Genomic DNA, 20953 nt, shown 5'->3' with positions numbered 1-20953 from the left:
TGACCCCCCTACTAAGGGGAAAAGTTCCTCTTTGTCTACCCTATCTATGCCCCTCATCATTTTGTACACCTCAATCAGGTCCCCCCTCAGCCTTCTTTGCTCCAAGGAAAACAACCCCAGCCTGTTTAGTCTTTCTTCATAGCTGAGGCGCTCCATCCCAGGTAACATCCTGGTGAATCTTCTCTGCACCCTCTCCAAAGCAATCACATCCTTCATTCGAGCAAAGGAGGTTGAGGGGTGATTTGATAGAGGTGTACAAGATTATGATGGGTTTGGATAGGCTAGACGGGGAAAGGCTGTTCCCATTAGTTGATGGTACAAGGACTAGGGGAGACAGATTTAAGGTTTTGGGCAAGAGATACAGGGGCGATGTGAGGAAAAACTTTTTTACGCAGCGAGTGGTGAGGACCTGGAACTCGCTGCCGACGGAAGTGGTGGAAGCGGAGACACTCAGGCCTAGAAATTGAGTTGACGCCGCGCCAGGGCTTTAGCGCCGGAAATTTAGCGCCGGCGCTAATTTCCTTGCGCGCGCCAAAAATTCAGTAGCGCCGCGCCCAGACGGCTGCCGGCGCTACTGGCGGGCGTGAGCGCCTCCCAATGGGCGCTGAGTGCCGAATTGCGGCGCTAATCCGGCGCTGCGGCACCCGATGCGGTGCGGCAGGCTGGGGAAGTGCAGGCCTCCTCCTTCAGTTAAGGAGGAGCTGCCTGCACCCGCCCGCTGTCCGTTCAAATATTGAAAAAATGAGCCCGGCACCTCGGACAAGTGCCGGGCTTGCAGGCCAGACGCATCTGTTCCACGGGGGGGGGGTGGAGGAGTCCGGGGAGGGAGGTGCGGGCAGGCAGCCGACGGGAAAGCGGCCGGCCGCCGCGCGACCTTAATGCGCCGGCGCTAACTCGGGGAAGACTCGGTTGCCAGAGTCTTAGTTGCGGCTGCCACGGGCGAGGCAGCCGCAACTGAATTTCGGCGCTGGGGCCCGTCGTCATGGCAACCGGGACGCTGCGCACACCGATGATGTCATCGGTGCCGGCGCAGCGCTACCGGCTTAACGCCGACGGAAGGGCCCCACTCAATTTCCCAACTGGCCATAACTCCGGCGCTAGGCCCTCTAGCGCCTCAAATGCGGCGCTAAGGCTACTCAATTTCTAGGCCTCAATGTTTTCAAGGGGAGACTGGATGGACACTTGAGGGAAATAAACTTGCAGGGCTACGGGGATAGAGCGGGGGAATGGGACTGACTGGATTGCTCTACAGAGAGCGGGCATGGACTCAATGGGCCAAATGGCCTCCTTCTGTGCCGTTATGACTCTTTGGGCTGGATTTTGCCAGCCCTGGGGAGGGGGGTTTGGAGGTGGGACTGCCGGGAAAATGGCAGAGTTTGGGGTGGGTGCCCAACCCGCCCCTAACCCACTTCCATGCCATCTTGCCAGGAGGCGGGTAGCCGACCTGCGCCGGGTCCCACCTCCTCGAGGTGGGAAGGGGATTAATGCCTATTAATTGCCTTTTAACAGGTAGTTAACAGGCAGCTTTTTGCCTAATCCCTAGTTTGAGCCCTGAAGTGTGGGCTTCCCAACAGCTCCGCACCACACCAGGGTCAGCGAGGCAGGCCGTCGGTCTGTGGGGGTCGGAGGGGCCGAGATGTCCGGTGTGCAGGTGAGTAATGGGTGCATGTGTGCAGAGGTAAGTGTGTGAGGTGTGTGTAAAGTGTTTTAATAAGTCTTACTTTTAATAAGACCTGTGTGGGAGCAGTGAGGAGCGGCGGCAGTTTAAAACCGGTGGCGGCAGCAGCGAGGCCCGACCAGAGCATCGGACCTGTGTGGGAGCAGTGAGGAGCGGTGGCAGTTAAATCCGGCAGCGAGGCCCGACCAGAGCATCAGACCTGTGTGGGAGCAGTGAGGAGCGGCGGCAGTTTAAAACCGGCGGCGGCAGCAGCGAGGCCCGACCAGAGCATCGGACCTGTGTGGGAGCAGTGAGGAGCGGCGGCAGTTTAAAACCGGTGGCGGCAGCAGCGAGGCCCGACCAGAGCATCGGACCTGTGTGGGAGCAGTGAGGAGCGGTGGCAGTTAAATCCGGCAGCGAGGCCCGACCAGAGCATCGGACCTGTGTGGGAGCAGTGAGGAGCGGCGGCAGTTTAAAACCGGCGGCGGCAGCAGCGAGGCCCGACCAGAGCATCGGACCTGTGTGGGAGCAGTGAGGAGCGGCGGCAGTTTAAAACCGGTGGCGGCAGCAGCGAGGCCCGACCAGAGCATCGGACCTGTGTGGGAGCAGTGAGGAGCGGCGGCAGTTTAAAACCGGCGGCGGCAGCAGCGAGGCTTACCAATTCAACAGCGGGGGAGAGAGGTAAAAAGTAATCAAAGTGTGACGTCACCAGGAAGCAGGTCTGTGATTGGTTGGTGAGTATTTCTCTTTTTTTTAAACTTTAACTCTGTGGTTTATAGTTACTATAAGGTCTCTCTGGTGTAGCAGGGACTGTTGGTAAACCAGTTAACTGTAGTGTAATTAGTGGGATTGATTGATTTAATTTAAATTCAATTAATTAAAGGGTAAGTCATGGCAGGACAGCCGGGCCACGTGATATGCTCCTCCTGCGATATGTGGGAAATCAGGGACACTTCCTGTGTCCCTGACAACTACATGTGCAGGAAGTGCATCCAGCTGCAGCTACTGACAGACCGCATTGCGGCACTGGAGCTGCGATTGGATGCATACTGGAGCGTTCACGATGCTCAGGACAGTGTGAATAGCATGTTTATGGAGTTGGACACACCGCAGGTAGAGGTTGGACAGGAAGAAAGGGAATGGGTGACCAACAGGCAGAGTACTAGGCGCAGGCAGGTAGTGCAGGGGTCCCCTGTGGCCATCCCCCTCTCCAACAGATACACCACTTTGGGTACTGTTGGGGGGGATGGCTTATCAGAGGAAGGCAGCAGCAGCCAACTTCCTGGCACCAGGGGTGGCTCTGCTGCACAGAATGGGAGGAAAAAGAGGGTTAGAGCTATAGTAATAGGGGATTCTATTGTAAGGGGAATAGATAGGTGTTTCTGCGGCCGCAAACGAGATTCCAGGATGGTGTGTTGCCTCCCTGGTGCAAGGGTCAAGGATGTCTCCGAGCGGCTGCAGAACATCTTGGAAGGGGAGGGTGAACAGCCAGTTGTCGTGGTGCATATAGGCATCAACGATATAGGTAAAAAGCGGGATGAGGTCCTAAAAGTGGAATATAGGGAGTTAGGAGATAAATTAAAAAACAGGACCTCAAAGGTAGTAATCTCAGGATTGCTACCAGTGCCACGTGCTAGTCAGAGTAGAAATAGAAGGATACTTTAGATGAATATGTGGTTAGAGGAATGGTGCCAGGGGGAGGGATTCAAGTTCCTGGGGCGTTGGAACCAATTCTGGGGGAGGTGGGACCAGTTCAAACCGGACGGTTTGCACCTGGGCAGGGCTGGAACCGATGTCCTAGGGGGAGTGTTTGCTAGTGCTGTGGGGGAGGGTTTAAACTAAAATGGCAGGGGGTTGGGAACCTGAGCAGGGAGACAGAGGAAAGGGAAACAAGGATAAAAGCAAAAGATAGGAAGGAGAAAAACAAAAGTGGCAGTCAGAGAAATCAACGGTTTAAATCAAATCTGGCCACAGTAAATAATAATTCTAATAGGTCTAAGAGCGTTAAAAAAACAAGCCTGAAGGCTTTGTGCCTTAATGCAAGGAGCAATTGTAATAAGGTGGATGAATTGGCTGCGCAAATAGAGGTAAATGAATACGATTTGGTTGGGATTACGGAAACGTGGCTCAAGGATGGCCAAGACTAGGAACTCAACATCCAGGGGTATTCGATATTCAGGAAAGATAGGCAAAAAGGAAAGGGAGGTGGGGTAGCATTACTGGTTAAAGAAGGGATTAACACAATTGTAATGAAGGATATTAGCTCTGATGATGTGGAATATGTATGGGTAGAATTGAGAAATACTAAGGGGAAAAAAACGTTAGTGGGAGTGGTATATAGACCTCCAAACAGTAAGGCGAAGGTTGGGGATGGCATTAAAAGGGAAATTAAAGAAGCGTGCAATAAGGGCACAGCAGTCATCATGGGTGACTTTAATCTACATATAGATTGGGCCAACCAAATTAGTAACAATACTGTGGAGGAGGAATTCCTGGAGTGTTTACGGGATGGTTTCCTGGACCAATATGTCGAGGAACCAACCAGAGATCAGGCCATCTTAGACTGGGTATTATGTAATGAGAAAGGATTAATTAGCAATCTTGTTGTACGAGGCCCCTTGGGTCGGAGCGATCATAATATGATCGAATTCTTCATTAAGATGGAGAATGAAGTAATTGACTCAGAGACTAGGGTCCTCAATTTAAATAAAGGAAACTACGACGGTCTGAGGAGCGAGTTGGGTAGGATTGATTGGGGAATGGCACTCAAAGGGTTGACGGTGGATAGGCAATGGCAAACATTCAAAGACCGCATGGATGAGCTACAGAATTTGTTCATCCCAGTTTGGCACAAAAATAAAACAAAAAAGGTGACTCAACCGTGGCTAACAAGGGAAATTAGGGATAGCATAAGATCCAAGGAGAGGACATATAAATTGGCCAGATAAAGCAATAATCCTGAGGATTGGGAACAGTTTAGGATTCAACAGAGGACAAAGGGATTAATTAAGAAAGGGAAAATAGAATATGAGAGTAAGCTATCAGGGAACATAAAAACTGACTGTAAAAGCTTTTATAGCTATGTGAAGAGAAAAAGATTGGTGAAGTCAAGCATAGGTCCCTTGCAGTCAGAATCAGGGGAATTTATAATGGGGAACAAAGAAATGGCAGACCAACTAAATACATATTTTGGTTCTGTCTTCACAAAGGAGGACACAAATAACCTCCCAGAGATGCCGGGGAACATAGGGTCTGATGAAAGGGAGGAACTGAAAGAAATCAGTATTTGTAGGGAAATGGTGTTAGGAAAATTGATGTGACTGAAGGCCGATAAATCCCCAGGGCCTGATAATCTACATCCCAGGGTACTTAAGGAAGTGGCCCTAGAAATAGTAGATGCATTGCTGGTCATCGTTCAGAACTCGATAGACTCTGGAACAGTACCCATGGATTGGAGGGTAGCTAATGTTACCCCACTATTCAAAAAAGGTGGTAGAGAAAAAGTGGGGAATTATAGACCGGTAAGCCTGACATCGGTAGTGGGGAAAATGCTAGAGTCCATTATAAAAGATGTAATAGCAGAGCACTTGGAAAGCAGTGACAGGATCGGACAAAGTCAACATGGATTTACAAAAGGTAAATCATGCTTGACTAATCTACTGGAATTTTTTGAGGATGTAACTGGTAAAATAGATAAGGGAGAACCAGTGGATGTGGTGTATTTGGACTTTCAGAAGGCTTTCGATAAGGTCCCGCATAAGAGATTGGCGTGCAAAATTAAGGCACATGGGATTGGGGGCAAGGTATTAACTTGGGTAGAGAACTGGTTGGCGGATAGAAAGCAAAGAGTTGGAATAAATGGGTTGTTTTCCGAGTGGCAGGCAGTGAATAGTGGGGTACCGCAAGGATCGGTCCTAGGACCCCAGCTGTTCACAATATATATTAATGATCTGGGCGAGGGAATTGGATGTAATATCTCCAAATTTGCAGACGACACAAAGCTGGGTGGGAGGGTATGCTGTGAGGAGGATGTCGTGAAACTCCAGTACGATTTGGACAGGTTGGGTGATTGGGCAGAAACATGGCAAATGCACTATAATGTGGATAAATGTGAGGTTATCCACTTTGGTGGCAAAAACAGGAAGACAGATTATTATTTGAATGGCAATAGATTGGGAGAAGGGTAAGTGCAAAGAGACCTGGGTGTTATTGTGCACCAGTCGCTGAAGGTAAGCATGCAGGTGCAGCAGGCGGTTAAGAAGGCAAATGGTATGTTGGCCTTCGTAGCAAGAGGGTTCGAGTACAGGAACAAGGATGTCTTGCTACAGTTGTACAGGGCCTTGGTGAGACCACACCTTGAGTATTGTGTGCAGTTTTGGTCGCCTTACCTGAGGAAGGACGTTCTTGCCATGGAAGGAGTGCAGCGAAGATTCACCAGGCTGATACCTGGGATGGCAGGAATGACGTATGAGGAGAGATTGGGTCGATTGGGCTTATACTCACTGGAGTTTAGAAGATTGAGAGGGGATCTCATCGAAACCTATAAAATTCTGTCAGGCCTGGACAGGCTCGATGCAGGAAGGATGGTTCTGATGGCCGGGGAGTCCAGAACCAGGGGTCATAGTCTAAGGCTAAGGGGTAAGCCATTTTGGACAGAAATGAGGAGGAATTTCTTCACCCAGAGAGTGGTGAACCTGTGGAATTCTCTGCCACAGAGGGCGGTGGAGGCCAGTTCATTAGGAAGTAACTGGTAAAATAGATGGGGGAGAGCCAGTGGATGTGGTGTACCTTGACTTCCAGAAAGCCTTCGATAAGGTTCCACACAAAAGATTGTCATGCAAAATTAAGGCTCATGGGATTGGGGGCAAAGTATTAACGTGGATAGAGAACTGGCTGGCGGATAGAAAACAGAGAGTTGGAATAAACGGCTCGTTTTCAGAGTGGCAGGCAGTGACCAGCGGGGTGCCGCAAGGATCTGTCCTGGGACCCCAGCTGCTCACAATATATATAAATGATCTGGATCAGGGAATTGGATGCAATATTTCCAAATTCGCTGACGACACTAAACTAGGAGGAGGGGTGGGCTCTGATGAGGATGTCAGGAGGCTACAGTGCGATTTGGACAGGTTGGGGGAATGGGCGGATACGTGGCAGATGCACTATAATGTGGATAAATGCGAGGTTATCCACTTTGGGGGTAAAAACAGGAGGGTAGATTATTATCTAAATGGCAATAGATTGGGAGATGGGGAAGTGCAGAGGGACCTGGGTGTTCTTGTGCACCAGTCACTGAAGGAGAGCATGCAGGTGCAACAGGCGATTAAGAAGGCAAATGGTATGTTGGCCTTCATATCAAGGGGGTTCGAGTATAGGAATAGGGATACCTTACTACAGCTGTACAAGGTGCTGGTGAGACCGCATCTGGAGTATTGTGTACAGTTTTGGTCGCCCCATCTGCGGAAGGATGTTCTTGCCATGGAAAGAGTGCAACGGCGATTCACCAGGCTGATACCTGGAATGGCGGGAATGACCTACGAAGAGAGATTAAATAGTTTGGGCTTGTACTCACTGGAGTTTAGAAGATTGAGAGGGGATCTCATCGAAACATATAAAATTATGGCAGGCCTGGACAGGCTGAATTCAGAGAGAATGTTTCCAATGGCCAGGGAGCACAGAACCAGGGGCCACAGTCTAAAAATAGCGGGCAAATCATTTAAAACAGAGATGAGGAAGAATTTCTTCACTCAAAGAGTGGTGAGCCTGTGGAATTCCCTGCCACAGAGGGCTGTGAAGGCTAATTCAATAAATATTTTCAAGAGAGAATTGGATATATTTCTGAAGGCTAAGGGGATTAAGGGTTACGGAGAAAAGGCGGGGACGGGGTACTGAACTGGTAAGATCAGCTATGATCTCAGACGAGGATCAGCCATGATCTCATTGAATGGCGGAGCAGGCTCGAAGGGCCGAATGGCCTACTCCTGTTCCTATCTCTATGTTATGTTATTAAATATATTCAAGAAAGAGTTGGATATATTTCTTAAGGCTAAAGGGAATCAAGGGATATGGGGAGAAGGCAGGGACAGGGTACTGAATTTGGATGATCAGCCATGGTCTCATTGAATGGCGGAGCAGGCTCGTAGGGCCGAATAGCCTACTCCTGTTCCTATCTTCTATGTTTCTCTGTATTAAATTCCATCTGCCACCTGTCTGCCTATTCTGCTAGCCTTTCCATGTCCTGTTACAGTCGATTGGTATCACCCTCACTGTTTGTCACCAAACTTGGGCGTGTGGCATCGGCAAATTTAGAAATTCTACACTGCATTGCAATATCCAGGTCATTTATATGTATATGAGCAGGCTCGAAGGGCCGAATGGTTGACTCCTGCTCCCATTTCTTATGTTCTTACAAGTGCAAGTCTATCTTGAACCCACAACCTTCTGACTCTACTATCCACTGAGCCACAGCTGACTCCAGTCTTTCACACAGTTTCACCATAACTTCCTTGCTTTTTGCACTCTACGCCTCCCCTAAAGCAGGGGAGTTATGATGAATTGTTAAAGTTTTTTTTGCAGAGTGACCAAGTTTGTCTGCAGGAAACAAATGTGCATGTCAAAGAAGCTTGTATTGTGAAGCTTGTGCCCCTTTGCCAGGCCCGCTGCCTGCGGCCAGCTCTGTGCCGCCTGCGGCCCCTCTCCCAGATTCCGATTCCAGCCCCAGCTCTGTGCTGCCTGCGGCCCCTCTCCCAGATTCCAGCCCCAGCTCTGTGCTGCCTGCGGCCCCTCTCCCAGATTCCAGCCCCAGCTCTGTGCTGCCTGCGGCCTCTCTCCCAGATTCCAGCCCCAGCTCTGTGCTGCCAGCGGCCCCTCTCCCAGATTCCAGCCCCAGCTCTGTGCTGCCTGTGGCCCCTCTCCCAGATTCCAGCCCCAGCTCTGTGCTGCCTGAGGCCCCTCTCCCAGATTCCAGCCCCAGCTCTGTGCTGCCTGCGGCCCCTCTCCCAGATTGCAGACCCCGCTCTGTGCTGACTGCGGCCACTTTCCCAGATTGCAGCCCCAGCTCTGTGCTGACTGCGGCCATTCTCCCAGATTCCAGCCCCAGTTCTGTGTTGACTGCGGCCCCTCTCCCAGATTCCAGCCCCAGCTCTGTGCTAACTGAGCTGCTCTCAGCTGGGGACAGCGCGTCAAAATCGGCCCCAGCGCATCTGAGCTGGAGAGGAGGCCCCGCCCCCTTTAGGCGCCGCTATTGGTTGACGGACCAGGCCGCCCAGTTCAGTCCGCCCACCTCAGCCCTCGTCCAATTGGTCAAAGCACCCGTCAGTCACAGGCCGGGCCTCCATCCACCTGAATTGCCTCTTTCTCTGATGACGTCACAATCGGGCCCCAGCCTACCAGCGCCGGGGAGGAAGGTCCCGCCCCCTAGCCGCGTCGCCATTGATTGGAGGACCAGGCCGCCCAGTTCAGTCCTCCCAGCTTAGCCCTCTTCCTATTGGTCCGCGCTCCCGTCAGTCAGATTCACGTTGCTCCGGCTCAATCCGCTCAGTCTGACGTCCGCGGAGGTCCTGCCCGCCCGCGACTCTCAGGTTTGGTTTTCTCGTCTTTTACTTTATAATCTCGGTCTCCGCTCCCCCCCTCACCTCGACTTAAATCGATTCCCCAACAGTTGACTTTACCCCGGCCGCTGATTCCGCCTCTTCCCCGGGCCCGGCCTTCCGGCTGCTCCCCGGAGATCCCGCGCAGGCGCACTGGCAGCCTGGTGTTGTGGTGGGGCCGAATGAGCATGCGCGGACCCGCGCCTCCACATTTAAAGGGACACCCGCCCCCTCTACATTTAAAGGGACACCCGCCCCCTCCATTTTTAAAGGGACACCCGCCCCCACCACATTTAAAGGGACACCCCCTCTCATGTATTCTTATGATTAAACATGGAAGAAACATAGAAGATAGGAGTAGGCCTTTCGGCCACTCGAGCCTGCTCCGCTATTCAATGAGATCATGGCTGATCATCCAAATTAAGTACCCAGTCCCTGCCTTCGCCCCATATCCCTTGCTCCCTTTAGCCTTAAGAAATATATCCAACTCCTTCTTGAATATATTTAATGAATTGGCTTCAAGTGCCTTCTGTGGTAGAGAATTCCACAGGTTCACCTCTCTCTGGGTGAAGTAATTCCTCCTCATCTCTAAGTCTAAAGATAAGGGGTAAGCCATTTAGGACTGAGATGAGGAGGAATTTCTTCACCCAGAGAGTGGTGAACCTGTGGAATTCTCTACCACTGAAGGCAGTTGAGGCCAATTCATTAAATATATTCAAGAAGGAGTTAGATATTCAAGAAGGAGTTAGATATATTTCTTAAGGCTAAAGGGATCAAGGGTTATGGGGAGAAGGCAGGGACAGGGTACTGAATTTGGATGATCAGCCATGATCTCATTGAATGGCGGAGCAGGCTCGAGGGGCCGAATGGCCTACTCCTGCTCCTATCTTCTATGTTTCTAAGTTTCTATGCGACCCCTGGTTCTGGAACCCACAACCATCAGGAACATCCTTCCTGCATCTAGTCTGTCTAGTCATGTTAGAATTTTATAAGTTTCAATGAGATCCCCTCTCATTCTTCTAAACTCCAGCGAGTACAAGCCCAATCGACCCAATCTCTCCTCATACGTCATTCCTGCCATCCCAGGTATCAGTTTGGTGAATCTTCGCTGCACTCCCTCCATTGCAAGAACATCCTTCCTCCGATAAGGCGACCAAAACTGCACACAATACTCAAGGTGTTGTCTCACCAAGGCCCTGTACAACTGCAGCAAGACATCCTTGTTCCTGTACTCGAACCCTCTCGCTACGAAGGCCAACATAACATTTGCCTTCTTATCCGCCTGCTGCACCTGCATGCTTACCTTCAGCGATTGGTGCACAAGGACAACCAGGTCTCTTTGCACTTCCCCTTCTCCCAATCTATTGCCATTCAGATAATAATCTGCCTTCCTGTTTTTGCCACCAAAGTGGATAACCTCGCATTCGTGGGGGGGCCCAATGAGCATGCGTGGCCCCGCCTCTCCACATTTAAAGGGACACCCACCCCCTCCATATTTGAAGGGACTTCCTCCCCCCCCTCGTTGTCTTCTGATTAAAGGGACAGTGACAATTCCCCCGGCCACCGCACTTTAGCAAGGATGTGAAAGACCTTGAGAGCCAGCCAGTGGCTCCATTGGGAGCACCCTCGTCTCTGAGTCAGAAAGTTGTGGGTTCAAAGACCCCACTCCAGGGACTCGAGCACATAAACCTAGGCTGACTCTCCGGGACAGTGCCGAAGGAGCGGTGCTTAGGGGGCGCAGCCCTGTCGGAGGGGCGGTACTGAGGCAGCACCACACTGACGGAGGGGCAGTACTGAGGGAGCGCCGCACTGTCGGAGGGCCCTCTTTCGGATGAGACATTCAGGTGGACATAAACGATCCCACTATTTCGAAGAAGGGCAGGAGAGTTATCCCTGGTGTCCTGGCCATTATGTATCATGCAAATTGGCTGCAGTGTTTCCCACATTACAACAGCGACTACACTTCAAAAAGTACTTCATTGGCTGTAAAACCGTTGATTGTGAAATGCGCTGTGTAAAGGCCAGTCTTTCTTTATTTTCTCTCCTGTATTTACATTAATTACTTATATAAACCTGTTTTACCATCTCTTGCAAGGGGAGGAATTGCAGACGGGCAGCTTAATGCAAACTTCACGCGAAGATCTGACAGAGTCACTGGATTCATCAGGACCTGAATATCATCGACATATGGAAGCGGAAAGCAGCAATCAGAATGCGGGCAAACTGCACACGTGTCTTGTGTGTGGACGTGGATTCAACCGAAGGTGCAGCCTGGGGAGGCACAAGTGTAAGCAAAGCGAGGAGAGCCTGTGTAAATGTCGGGAATGCGGGAAGGGATTCAGTTGCCTCTCCGAGCTGGAGACTCATCAACGCAGTCACTCCATGAAATGGCCGTTCACCTGCTCCATGTGTGGGAAGGGATTCACTCAACAATCCGCCCTGCTGAGACACCAGCGAGTTCACACCGACGAGAAGCCGTTCGCCTGCTCCGTGTGCGGGAAGGGATTCACTCAACAATCCGCCCTGCTGAGACACCGGCGAGTTCACACCGGGGAGAGGCCGTTCGCCTGCTCTCACTGTGAAAAGAGGTTTAAACAGTCTTGGAACCTGTTGATACACGAGCGTGTTCACACCGATGAGAGACCTTTTCAGTGCTCCGACTGCAAGAAGAGCTTCAGAAGGTCCAGCGACCTGATACAGCACCAGCGAGTTCACACCGGGGAGAGGCCGTTCACCTGCTCAGTGTGTGGGAAGGGATTCACTCTCTCCTACGCCCTGCTGATACACCAGCTGGTTCACACTGACGAGAGGCCGTTCTCCTGCTCCGAGTGCGGGAAAGGATTCAATTGTCCCTCCTCTCTGCGGATACACCAGCTTGTTCACACTGACGAGAGGCCGTTCACCTGCTCCGAGTGCGGGAAAGGATTCACTCGTCCCTCCTCTCTGCGGGAACACCAGCTGATTCACACTGACGAGAGGCCATTCTCCTGCTCCGAGTGTGGGAAAGGATTCACACGTTCCGACTTTCTGCTGATACACCAGCGAGTTCACACTGACGAGAGGCCGTTCCCCTGCTCCGAGTGCGGGAAAGGATTCACTCGTCACTCCTCTCTGTGGCTGCACCAGCGAGTTCACACTGACGAGAGGCCGTTCTCCTGCTCCGAGTGCGGGAAAAGATTCACACGTTCCGACTCTCTGCTGATACACCAGCGAGTTCACACTGACGAGAGGCTGTTCTCCTGCTCCGAGTGCGGGAAAGGATTCACTCATCCCTCCTATCTGCGGGTGCACCAGCGAGTTCACACTGACGAGAGGCCGTTCACCTGCTCCGAGTGCGGGAAAGGATTCACACATTCTGCCTCTCTACGGGAACACCAGCGAGTTCACACTGACGAGTGGCCGTTCACCTGCTCCAAGTGCTTAGGTGGAATTACCACTCGGGATCCACACATCAAGGTTCCCCGGCGCACTGACAGCTGTTCCCTCCTTGGCGAGAATGCTGGCAACAGTGAGTCGCCATATGCTGGCCATCCCTTCACCGTCAAATCATAGACCCGAGAGAGTGTCGGGTCATTTCAGGTTTCCTTCTCAATACTTGCGTTTGTAACAGGCAAACATTCGACTATGGTCGCATGGAATATCTCCACAGGGTCCACTGCAGGTGCTTCTTCCGCCGTAGGCAACGGTAGGCGCGACAGCCCATCAGCGTTTCCATGTTGTTTCGTACCTTTGTACTCTATGTCGTACTGATGTGCCCCTAGAAAAAGTGACCATCTTTGCAGCCGTTGCGCCATCATCACCGGAACGCCCTTGTTTGGGTTAAAAATTGAGACCAGGGGTTGATGATCAGTCAGTAGGGTGAATTTCTGCCCGTGCAGATAGTGATTGAACTTCTTCACCCCCCACACCAGGCTGAGGGCCTCCCTGTCAATCTGGGCGTAGTTACGCTCGGCTGAGGTTAGCGAGTGCGATGCAAAGGCTATTGGCCTCTCTGAACTGTCACGGAATTTGTGTGACAGCACCGCTCCAATGCCGTAAGGTGACGCATCACATGCCAACCGAATCGGTAGTGTTGGGTTGTAGTGGGCCAATACTTCTTTTGAAGTGATTTGGCATTTACATTCCTGAAAGGCACGCTTACACTCATCACTCCATTTCCATGTTACACCAGTTTGAAGGAGGGCATTCAGTGGGTGCAGAATTGTAGATAAATTCGACAAGAACTTATGGTAGTAGTTCACCAACCCGAGGAATGACCTCAGTTGCGACACATTTTCTGGTGCTGGAGCCTTGACTACAGCCTCAATCTTGTCCGGCGACTTATGCAACCCTTCCTCATCAACCATGTGGCCACAATACGAGATTTGTCTCCTGAAGAACTCTCATTTGGGATGGTTGGCTCATAGCCCATATTCCTGCAATCTCGTGAGCACCTGTTCCAGGTTGGCAAGGTGTTCATTGTCATTTTCGCCCGTAACCAGGATGTCGTCCAAATAACACTGGGTCCCCGGGATCCCTTGCAGGACTTGTTCCATTGCCCTCTGCCACATAGCCGGGGCCGATGCTACCCCAAATATCAGTCGATTGTACTGGTAAAGGCCTTTGTGAGTGTTTATCGTGAGGTATTTCCTAGATGCTTCTTCCACCTCCATTTGTAGATACGCTTGAGCCAAGTCCATCTTTGTAAAACGTTTCCCTCCAGATAGTGAGGTGAAAATATCTTCTATCCGCGGAAGCGGATACTGTACTGTGTGCAGGGCTGGGTTCACAGTCACCTTGAAGTCCCCACAGATGCGAACTTTCCTTGGCTCCCCAGGCATGCTGCTCAATGCTTTCTTCATTACAGGAACGATGGGTGTGGCCCACTCGCTCCAGCCCACCTTAGACAGCACCCCCGACCGCTCCAGACTCTCCAGTTCAGCTTCCACAGCTGGGCGTATCACGTATGGCACCGGTCTGGCCTTGAAAAATTTTGGGGTTGCGTTATCCTCAATCTTTATGGTTGCCTTTACTCCTTTTAGAGTCCCAAGTCCTTGTTGGAACACCTCTTCCGCGTCAGATAGAATTTGTGACAGACGTCCAGGTGCGACGTCATCATCTTTTTTGTCAGTCACAGTTAGTGCCAGAATGGAATGCCAATCCAATTGTAGTCTTCGGATCCATTCACGTCCCAATAATGGTGGTCCTCCATCTCGTAGTATATACATATATAGTTTCTGTGTTTCCTTGCCGTTATATTTAACTGGCACCCTTATTTTTCCTCTGGGGTAGACCTTTTGCCCCGTGTATGTCTTCAATACAATGGACGTGTCCTTTAAGGGTATGTGTGAGAATAGCCGCTCATAGTCTCGTCGATTCATGACAGTTAGGGCTGATCCTGTGTCCAATTCCATCTCCACTGGGGACCCTGCTATCATGAGGGTGACCCAAATGGTTCGGTGATCTTCTTTTGCGATCACATTGTGTAACTTTAAACAACTTAGTCGCCTGCTCCCGGAGTCCTTATCACTCTCCTGATCTTCTGAACTACTATCTGTCAGTTTCTTTACTTTCCTGTACTGTTCCTTAGTAGCTCTTGTCATGTTGGTCTTCTTTCCCGACCTGCAGACTCTTGCTATATGTCCCATCTTCCCGCATTGCCTGCATATTTTGTCTTTAAACCAGCACTCCTTCTGCTCATGGGTTATTCTGCCGCAGCGATAGCACTTTTCGGCTCCATACGCCATTTCGTTAGCACTGTATTCTTGTGGTTTCTGTTGTATTTCCGCAGCTCCCCATGCTGCTGCTTCGTAGGATACTGCCACGCTGAAAGCCTGTTCTAGTGTCAGGTCCTTTTTTGAAAGTAGTCGTTTCTGGGTTCCTTCACTCTGGAGCCCGCAGACAAACTTATCCCGTAAGGTGTCTGCCAGTCCTGCTCCGAACTGGCAGTGCTTCGATAACTTAAGAACATAAGAACATAAGAAATAGGAGCAGGAGTAGGCCAATTGGCCCCTCGAGCCTGCTCCGCCATTCAATAAGATCATGGCTGATCTGATCCTAACCGCCAATCCACTATGACAGGACTATCTCCTGAATCTAACAGCATTAGACACACGAAAACAGGAGCAGGATCAGGCTACACGGCCCCTGGGCCCGCTCCGCTACCCACAGGGCCATGACCTATCCGAACCTAGACTCATGTCCAAATTCCTGCCCGCTCCCCGTAACCCTTAATTCCCTTTTCTACTAGCGTAGTTCCGTAAGATAGTCAGCATTGCTCTCATCTTTGTGCTGGTTTCTTTTATGGAACTTGAATCTTTCTGCTATCAGCAGTGGTGTAGGGTTTAGGTGTTCCTGTAAGATATGAACAATCTCCTCAAAACTTTTCTCCATTGGTTTAGCTGGGGTAATTAAATTCCTTAATAGGCCGTACGTATTCGCACCCATCAGATTTAATAATACCGACGCCCTCTTTCCATCGGCCACCTCATTTGCCTTGCAGTACACTTCGATTCTTTCTACATACGTGGTCCAGTCTTCTACCTCGTTGTCGAAAGCAGTGATACTGCCACTTTTCGGCATCTTGGGCGATTTAAAATGGTGCCTCCCGCGATTTTGCTTCTTCCCCTTACTGCCATGCTGCTCCTAGCATTCTACGGGGTAATGGCGGCGACCTGTAGCTTCGGCGCGTCTCGCTTTCCTTCCCCCCCGTTTAGTTTCTCTCCGCTGTCCTGTTCTCGAGCACCGACCGTGCCCTGTGCGCACCACCCTCTCTCTCTTGTTTTCTTTTCCCGGCGACGCTGCGCGGCCCGATTTGTAGAGCCGCTCGATCGAGCTTGAGCCCGCCGCAGTCCGGAAGGGTTAGCACGCTACCTGCTACCAGCACGATTCGCTGGAACCACAGTCTCTCCCGCAATTCTCCAAACACCGATGGATTCTTTGGGCGGTTGCCCTCGGTCGACGCCCATTGCTCAGACTACGACCTTCCAGGACCTTCCTTTCAGGCGAGATCCCCGTGAGATGATGCCACACTGCAGGTGAGTTCGAACTTACTCGTCGCCACTGTAAAGTCCGTGTCTCAATAATACACGGACTTCGGGAGAACAGTTTAACAGGTACTTTACTGAACAAGAAACTGAAACTACAGAAGCCTGCTAGGGCCTTTTATACAGGGGTGGTCACTGCTGGTACTGCAGTCTAAGACCAGTTATTCCCTTAAAGGTACATACACAACAGGAAGGCTTTCTAATTGAGTCTTGAGTAAAGACACAACTTAGAAGACAGATTGTCAGTGTTTGACAGCTTCACCGAGCCGTCAAACGATGACATTTCACCGGTCAAAAGCTCTTGACAGATGAAACGTCACTCGCTGATGTCACCTGTAACTGGCTTTCCCTTAATTGGCCTGCTGAGCCCGCTGGGCAGACTTAACAAGGTCAATCAAGGGAAAGTAGTGTGGGTTGGCCACAAGTCGATGGAGGCGGGACTAAAACCCAACAAGTGGGAGTCCCGCCTCCATCACGTCCCCATTGACAAAATCCAGCCCAAAGGACTCTATTTCCCCAACACTGGGACTAATTTCACTGGTTTATATTCTTCCTTCTTTTCTAAGTCGGGGTGTATTGTGCGTTCAATAAACCTATCCTTTCCTACTTGTGCTATTTCTCTCCCAATCTATATAGAAAGACTGACTTGCATTTCTGCAGCACCTTTCACAACCTCAGAACGTTCCAAAGCACTTTACAGCCAATGACGAACTTTTCAAGTGTAGTCACTGTTGTAATGTAGGAAGCACAGCAGCCAATTTGTGCACAGCAAGATCCCACAAACAGCAATGTTCAGAAATCAAATCGGGAATTCAGAAGAAACTCCTTTACCCAGAGAGTGGTGAGAATGTGGAACTTGCTACCACAGAGAGTGATTGAGGCGAATAGTATAGATGCAATTAAGGGGAAGCTGGATAAACACATGAGGGAGAAGGGAATAGAGGGTTATGCTGATAGATTTAGATGAGGAAAGATGGGAGGAGGCTCGAGTGGAGCATAAACGCCGACATGGACTGGTTAGGCCGAATGGCCTGTTTCTGTGCTGTATATCCGTGCAATCCTATGTGATAATGACCAGATGATCTGTTTTAGTGATGTTGATTGAGGGATAAATATTGGCCCCAGGACACCGGGGAGAAATCCCCTGCTCTTCTTCAAAATAGTGCCATGGGATCTTTAAAGTCCACTTGAGAGAGCAGACAGGGCCTCGGTTTACATCTACAACCAAAAGACTCAATTGGCACTGCATTGGGAGTGTCAGCCTGGGTTTTTGCGCTGAGAAGGGAAAAATTCCAGAGGGGAAAAATTCAGTTGTTTGCACCTCCCGTTAGCGCCTTAAGAGGGCAGTAATGAGGCGCAAAGCAACTAGCGCCCGGGCGCGGCGATGTTTATGCCGCTCGCGAAATTAACTAGACATTTTGCGGCGGCGCTAAACACTACCGCCACGATCTCCTGCGCCGTCAGATTGTGATGTCAGTCGAGTGCGCAATGCCCCAGTAGTGCCCCGGACCGGATATTGAGTGGCGCCCCCTGCCTTACCACCTGCCGCTAGCAATGACAGGTTGAGGGGAGCGTTTTGCTGTCAAAGGGACTGGGCGGGCGCTATTTAAAGGCAACCGCTTCCTGCCTTTTTTTGTTGGTGACATTTTGCACCACACATTCTGAGAGAGAGAGAGAGAGAGAGAGACTTCTGGAGAGAGTCAACGCTGTGTGACGGAGTTTTGGGTACAGAGCAGCACTTTGCAGGTTCATTTTGATTTGCCCTTCCTTGCTTCGCCAGCGCTCCGAGGTAGCGCCTCGCTCCTCGGCGTTTGCGCCTTAAGATAGGTGTGAAGCGCCTGATTTAGCGCTCCAGTCTCCTCCAGGGGCAATAAAAGCCAAGTTTGCTGTCGGAGGCGATAGTTAGCGCCAGGCGCTAAACTTTGCGCACGGCCGATAATGGTGCCCCAAATGGGGCAATACTGAATTTTTCTCCCCAGGAGTCTGTTTGTAACAATTCAATGATAAAATATTGGATTTATCTTTTTCACTCAAACAATACAACACGGAGAGACGCCTTCACCATCACTGGTGAGTTACCTCTAAGTGTAAATCATTTTGGGAAAGTGCTCAACTCTCTCTGCAAGTTGCGGTTGGGTTGATGGACCGAATATTGCTGCTTCGGGATGCTGCTGACAACAACAACAACTTGTATTTATATAGCGCCTTTAACATAGTAAAACGTACCAAGGCACTGCACAGGAGTATTTTAAGGCAAAACATTTGACACCGAACCACATAAGGATAAATTAGGGCAAGTGACCAAAAGCTTGGTCAAAGAGGTCGGTTTTAAGGAACGTCTTCAAGGAGGAGAGAGAGGCGGAGAGGTTTAGGGAGGGAATTCCAGAGCTCGGGGCCCAGGCAGCTGAAGCCAATGGTGAAGCGATTAAAATCAGGGGATGCTCAAGAGGCCAGAATTAGAGGAGCGCAGATATCTGGGGGGTGGGGGGGCTGTAGGGCTGGAGGAGATTACAGAGATAGGGAGGGGCGAGGCCATGGAGGGATTTGAAAACAAGGATGAGAATTTTGACTTCCAAAAATTATCACCGCAACCACCGCCCTCTGCTTCTCTGCCACTGTGCGAGTTGCCCTGGGATCAGGGCTGTTCCCCATCCCTGCTGACTCTACAGCGAGGGAAAGCCAAGGAATGTGCTGCAGGGGCAACAACAGGGGGTGGGTTGTGGCAACAAGTGCTGGATCAGGTTCCACCAACACCCTGCAGCCCAGGCTGGTCAGGAACAGAAACTCGAGGAGCACCTTAGACAGGGAGACAGCCGCGCCATTCTAAGCAGTGATCATTTGTAGAGGACATGAGAGCAAAGTGTATGAGTGCAGGCTTTTCTACTTTGTGTTTCACTTCTCGCTGCTGTAAGGCGGCCTCACCCAGACTTGAAATGGACACGAAACCGCACACTTCCTGCACACCGGCACCGGGAACACCATCCCGCGAGAATGATCGATTTGCCGGGTACAACACGCCGCAGGTGGGTCTTTAAAAGAACTATGGACCGTGTAAAATATCCCGCAAAACTTGTTTTATTTTTGCGGGGGGGGGGGGGGGGGAGGCTAGGTGTAATCGGCATCGCTTCAGTGTTGGGAGCCGGAGTAAAGCCAGTTCGGGTCGATTTCAATGGGATGCTGCTGTTGGGGGGGGTGGGGGGAGGTGGTGAAGGGACAATAATTGAACCCAGATTCCTCTCCAAACCGGCGACGCTCCCCGTTTACTTTTCACACAAGTGGCGTAGGTTGGTAGGACGCTTCTGTATTGGAACATGACAACTAATATAGAGACGAGGTAACGCGAGAGTATGCAGCAGGGTGGGGTCTGAATGCTACACGACAACTGCGCTCACTTTCAGAACAGAAACACATCTTGCGTTTGGCGTCGAGTTGCTCCAGGGAACCCTGTCTGGCTGACTGCTCCTCTCTTCCCCAGTGAGCCATGTTCACCAATGCACGATGGCAGCGAATTAAGTCTGGGTTCCGTGGACCCGAAGATTTCTACCCACTGAGGCATGTCAGTCACAGGGAATGGGGCAGAGGCTTCACTCTGCCAGACTCCGCTTTACTTGGGATCAATATCGATGTTCCCCGAGAGGGGAAGCGTTCTGCGTTCCCCATTACCAATCTAATCCATGTCACCGACAGAAATGGAGCCCAAGGCATCCTCGCCGACCAGTGCTTGAAGAAAGCAAAGATAAAGCAGATTGGGGAAGAGCTCAAGGTTCTTTTCTCCTGGTGGAGCGTCCAAGTGAACCAGAAGGAAATGGAGATGGAGAGGAAGGTTCGTGGGGACACAGTGGAAAAATGGCTAATCCAAACCACTGAAGCCTCACCCCAGGATCGGGAAGGTTTGGCGGACTCCCTGTTGGAGCAGTATGTCAGCTCCCCCGCTTTCCTGGAAAAATCCAATTACGGGAATTTCAAATTCACCTACAATATAAATGATCTAATAGGCGAGTATCAGAAAACGGTCTGTCAGGGGAAAGATCCCGAGTTCAGCGTGTTGGGAACTTTCAAATATAATGTGGAGATCATGCACACTGTGGCTGTCCACCCGCCCGGTGTCCAGCTATTCGAGAGATGCCCTCCACTCCCTTCTGAAGTACTCTCTCGGGAAGGCACCAACTGGACATGGAGACCAGAATCTACAGGTTCGGAAGTGCGAGTGCTGCGGGAGGATGGCGAGGGGAAGTGGAGAGTCGATGATTGTTACCCGGACCGTCGCTCCTGGGACTTTGTGAGCTTTGCCTTCTACCTGCCCGGTGAAAAGCCCGAGTTCCCGGTCCCCTTGGAGTGCAAACACCTCACCGTCTGCGAAATGGACGAGAGTCAACGATTCCGGCCGCCTCACACATACATGAGCCGGGGTGAAGCCGAGGAGTTCTATCAGTCTTTGTGCCCCCCGGATAGAGCCCTGTAGGCAGGTTGTCCGCAAAAAGAAAACATGTTTCTGTCTGTGACATTAAATACTCTTTCACTTTTTGGGAATGTGTCCAAGAATTCTAAGACATTTAACGGGGAATGAGGGGGGATTGTGATTCTGTTGAATTCCAGTTTGAGCTGATAGATTATGGGTTTCTTGAATGTTTATTTTCGCTTTAATCAACTGTGGTCCACTTGAATAAAAACTTTAACCCGGGCAA

General features: G+C 50.9%; 2 protein-coding genes across 2 annotated transcripts; both read left to right on the top strand.

Annotated features, from left to right (window-relative positions):
- The first annotated feature begins 9176 nt into the window (after positions 1 to 9176).
- LOC147113287 (uncharacterized) lies at positions 9177 to 16874 on the top strand. The gene is made up of 2 exons (XM_085994187.1): positions 9177 to 9234; positions 11339 to 16874. Exon 2 carries the CDS (start codon positions 11365 to 11367, stop codon positions 12793 to 12795), a length of 1431 nt encoding a protein of 476 aa, XP_085850313.1. The 5' UTR covers positions 9177 to 9234; positions 11339 to 11364; the 3' UTR covers positions 12796 to 16874.
- Positions 16875 to 19467: 2593 nt separating this feature from the next.
- LOC147113286 (uncharacterized) lies at positions 19468 to 20953 on the top strand. Its single transcript, XM_085994184.1, has one exon. It carries the CDS (start codon positions 19750 to 19752, stop codon positions 20728 to 20730), a length of 981 nt encoding a protein of 326 aa, XP_085850310.1. The 5' UTR covers positions 19468 to 19749; the 3' UTR covers positions 20731 to 20953.

This window comes from Somniosus microcephalus, chromosome 8 (genome assembly GCF_052327205.1).
Source record: "Somniosus microcephalus isolate GS21.2 chromosome 8, FLI_Smic_1.0, whole genome shotgun sequence".
Lineage (NCBI taxonomy): Eukaryota > Metazoa > Chordata > Chondrichthyes > Squaliformes > Somniosidae > Somniosus > Somniosus microcephalus.
Note: the sequence above shows the minus strand (reverse complement) of the source record. Positions and strands in the feature narration are given on the sequence as shown.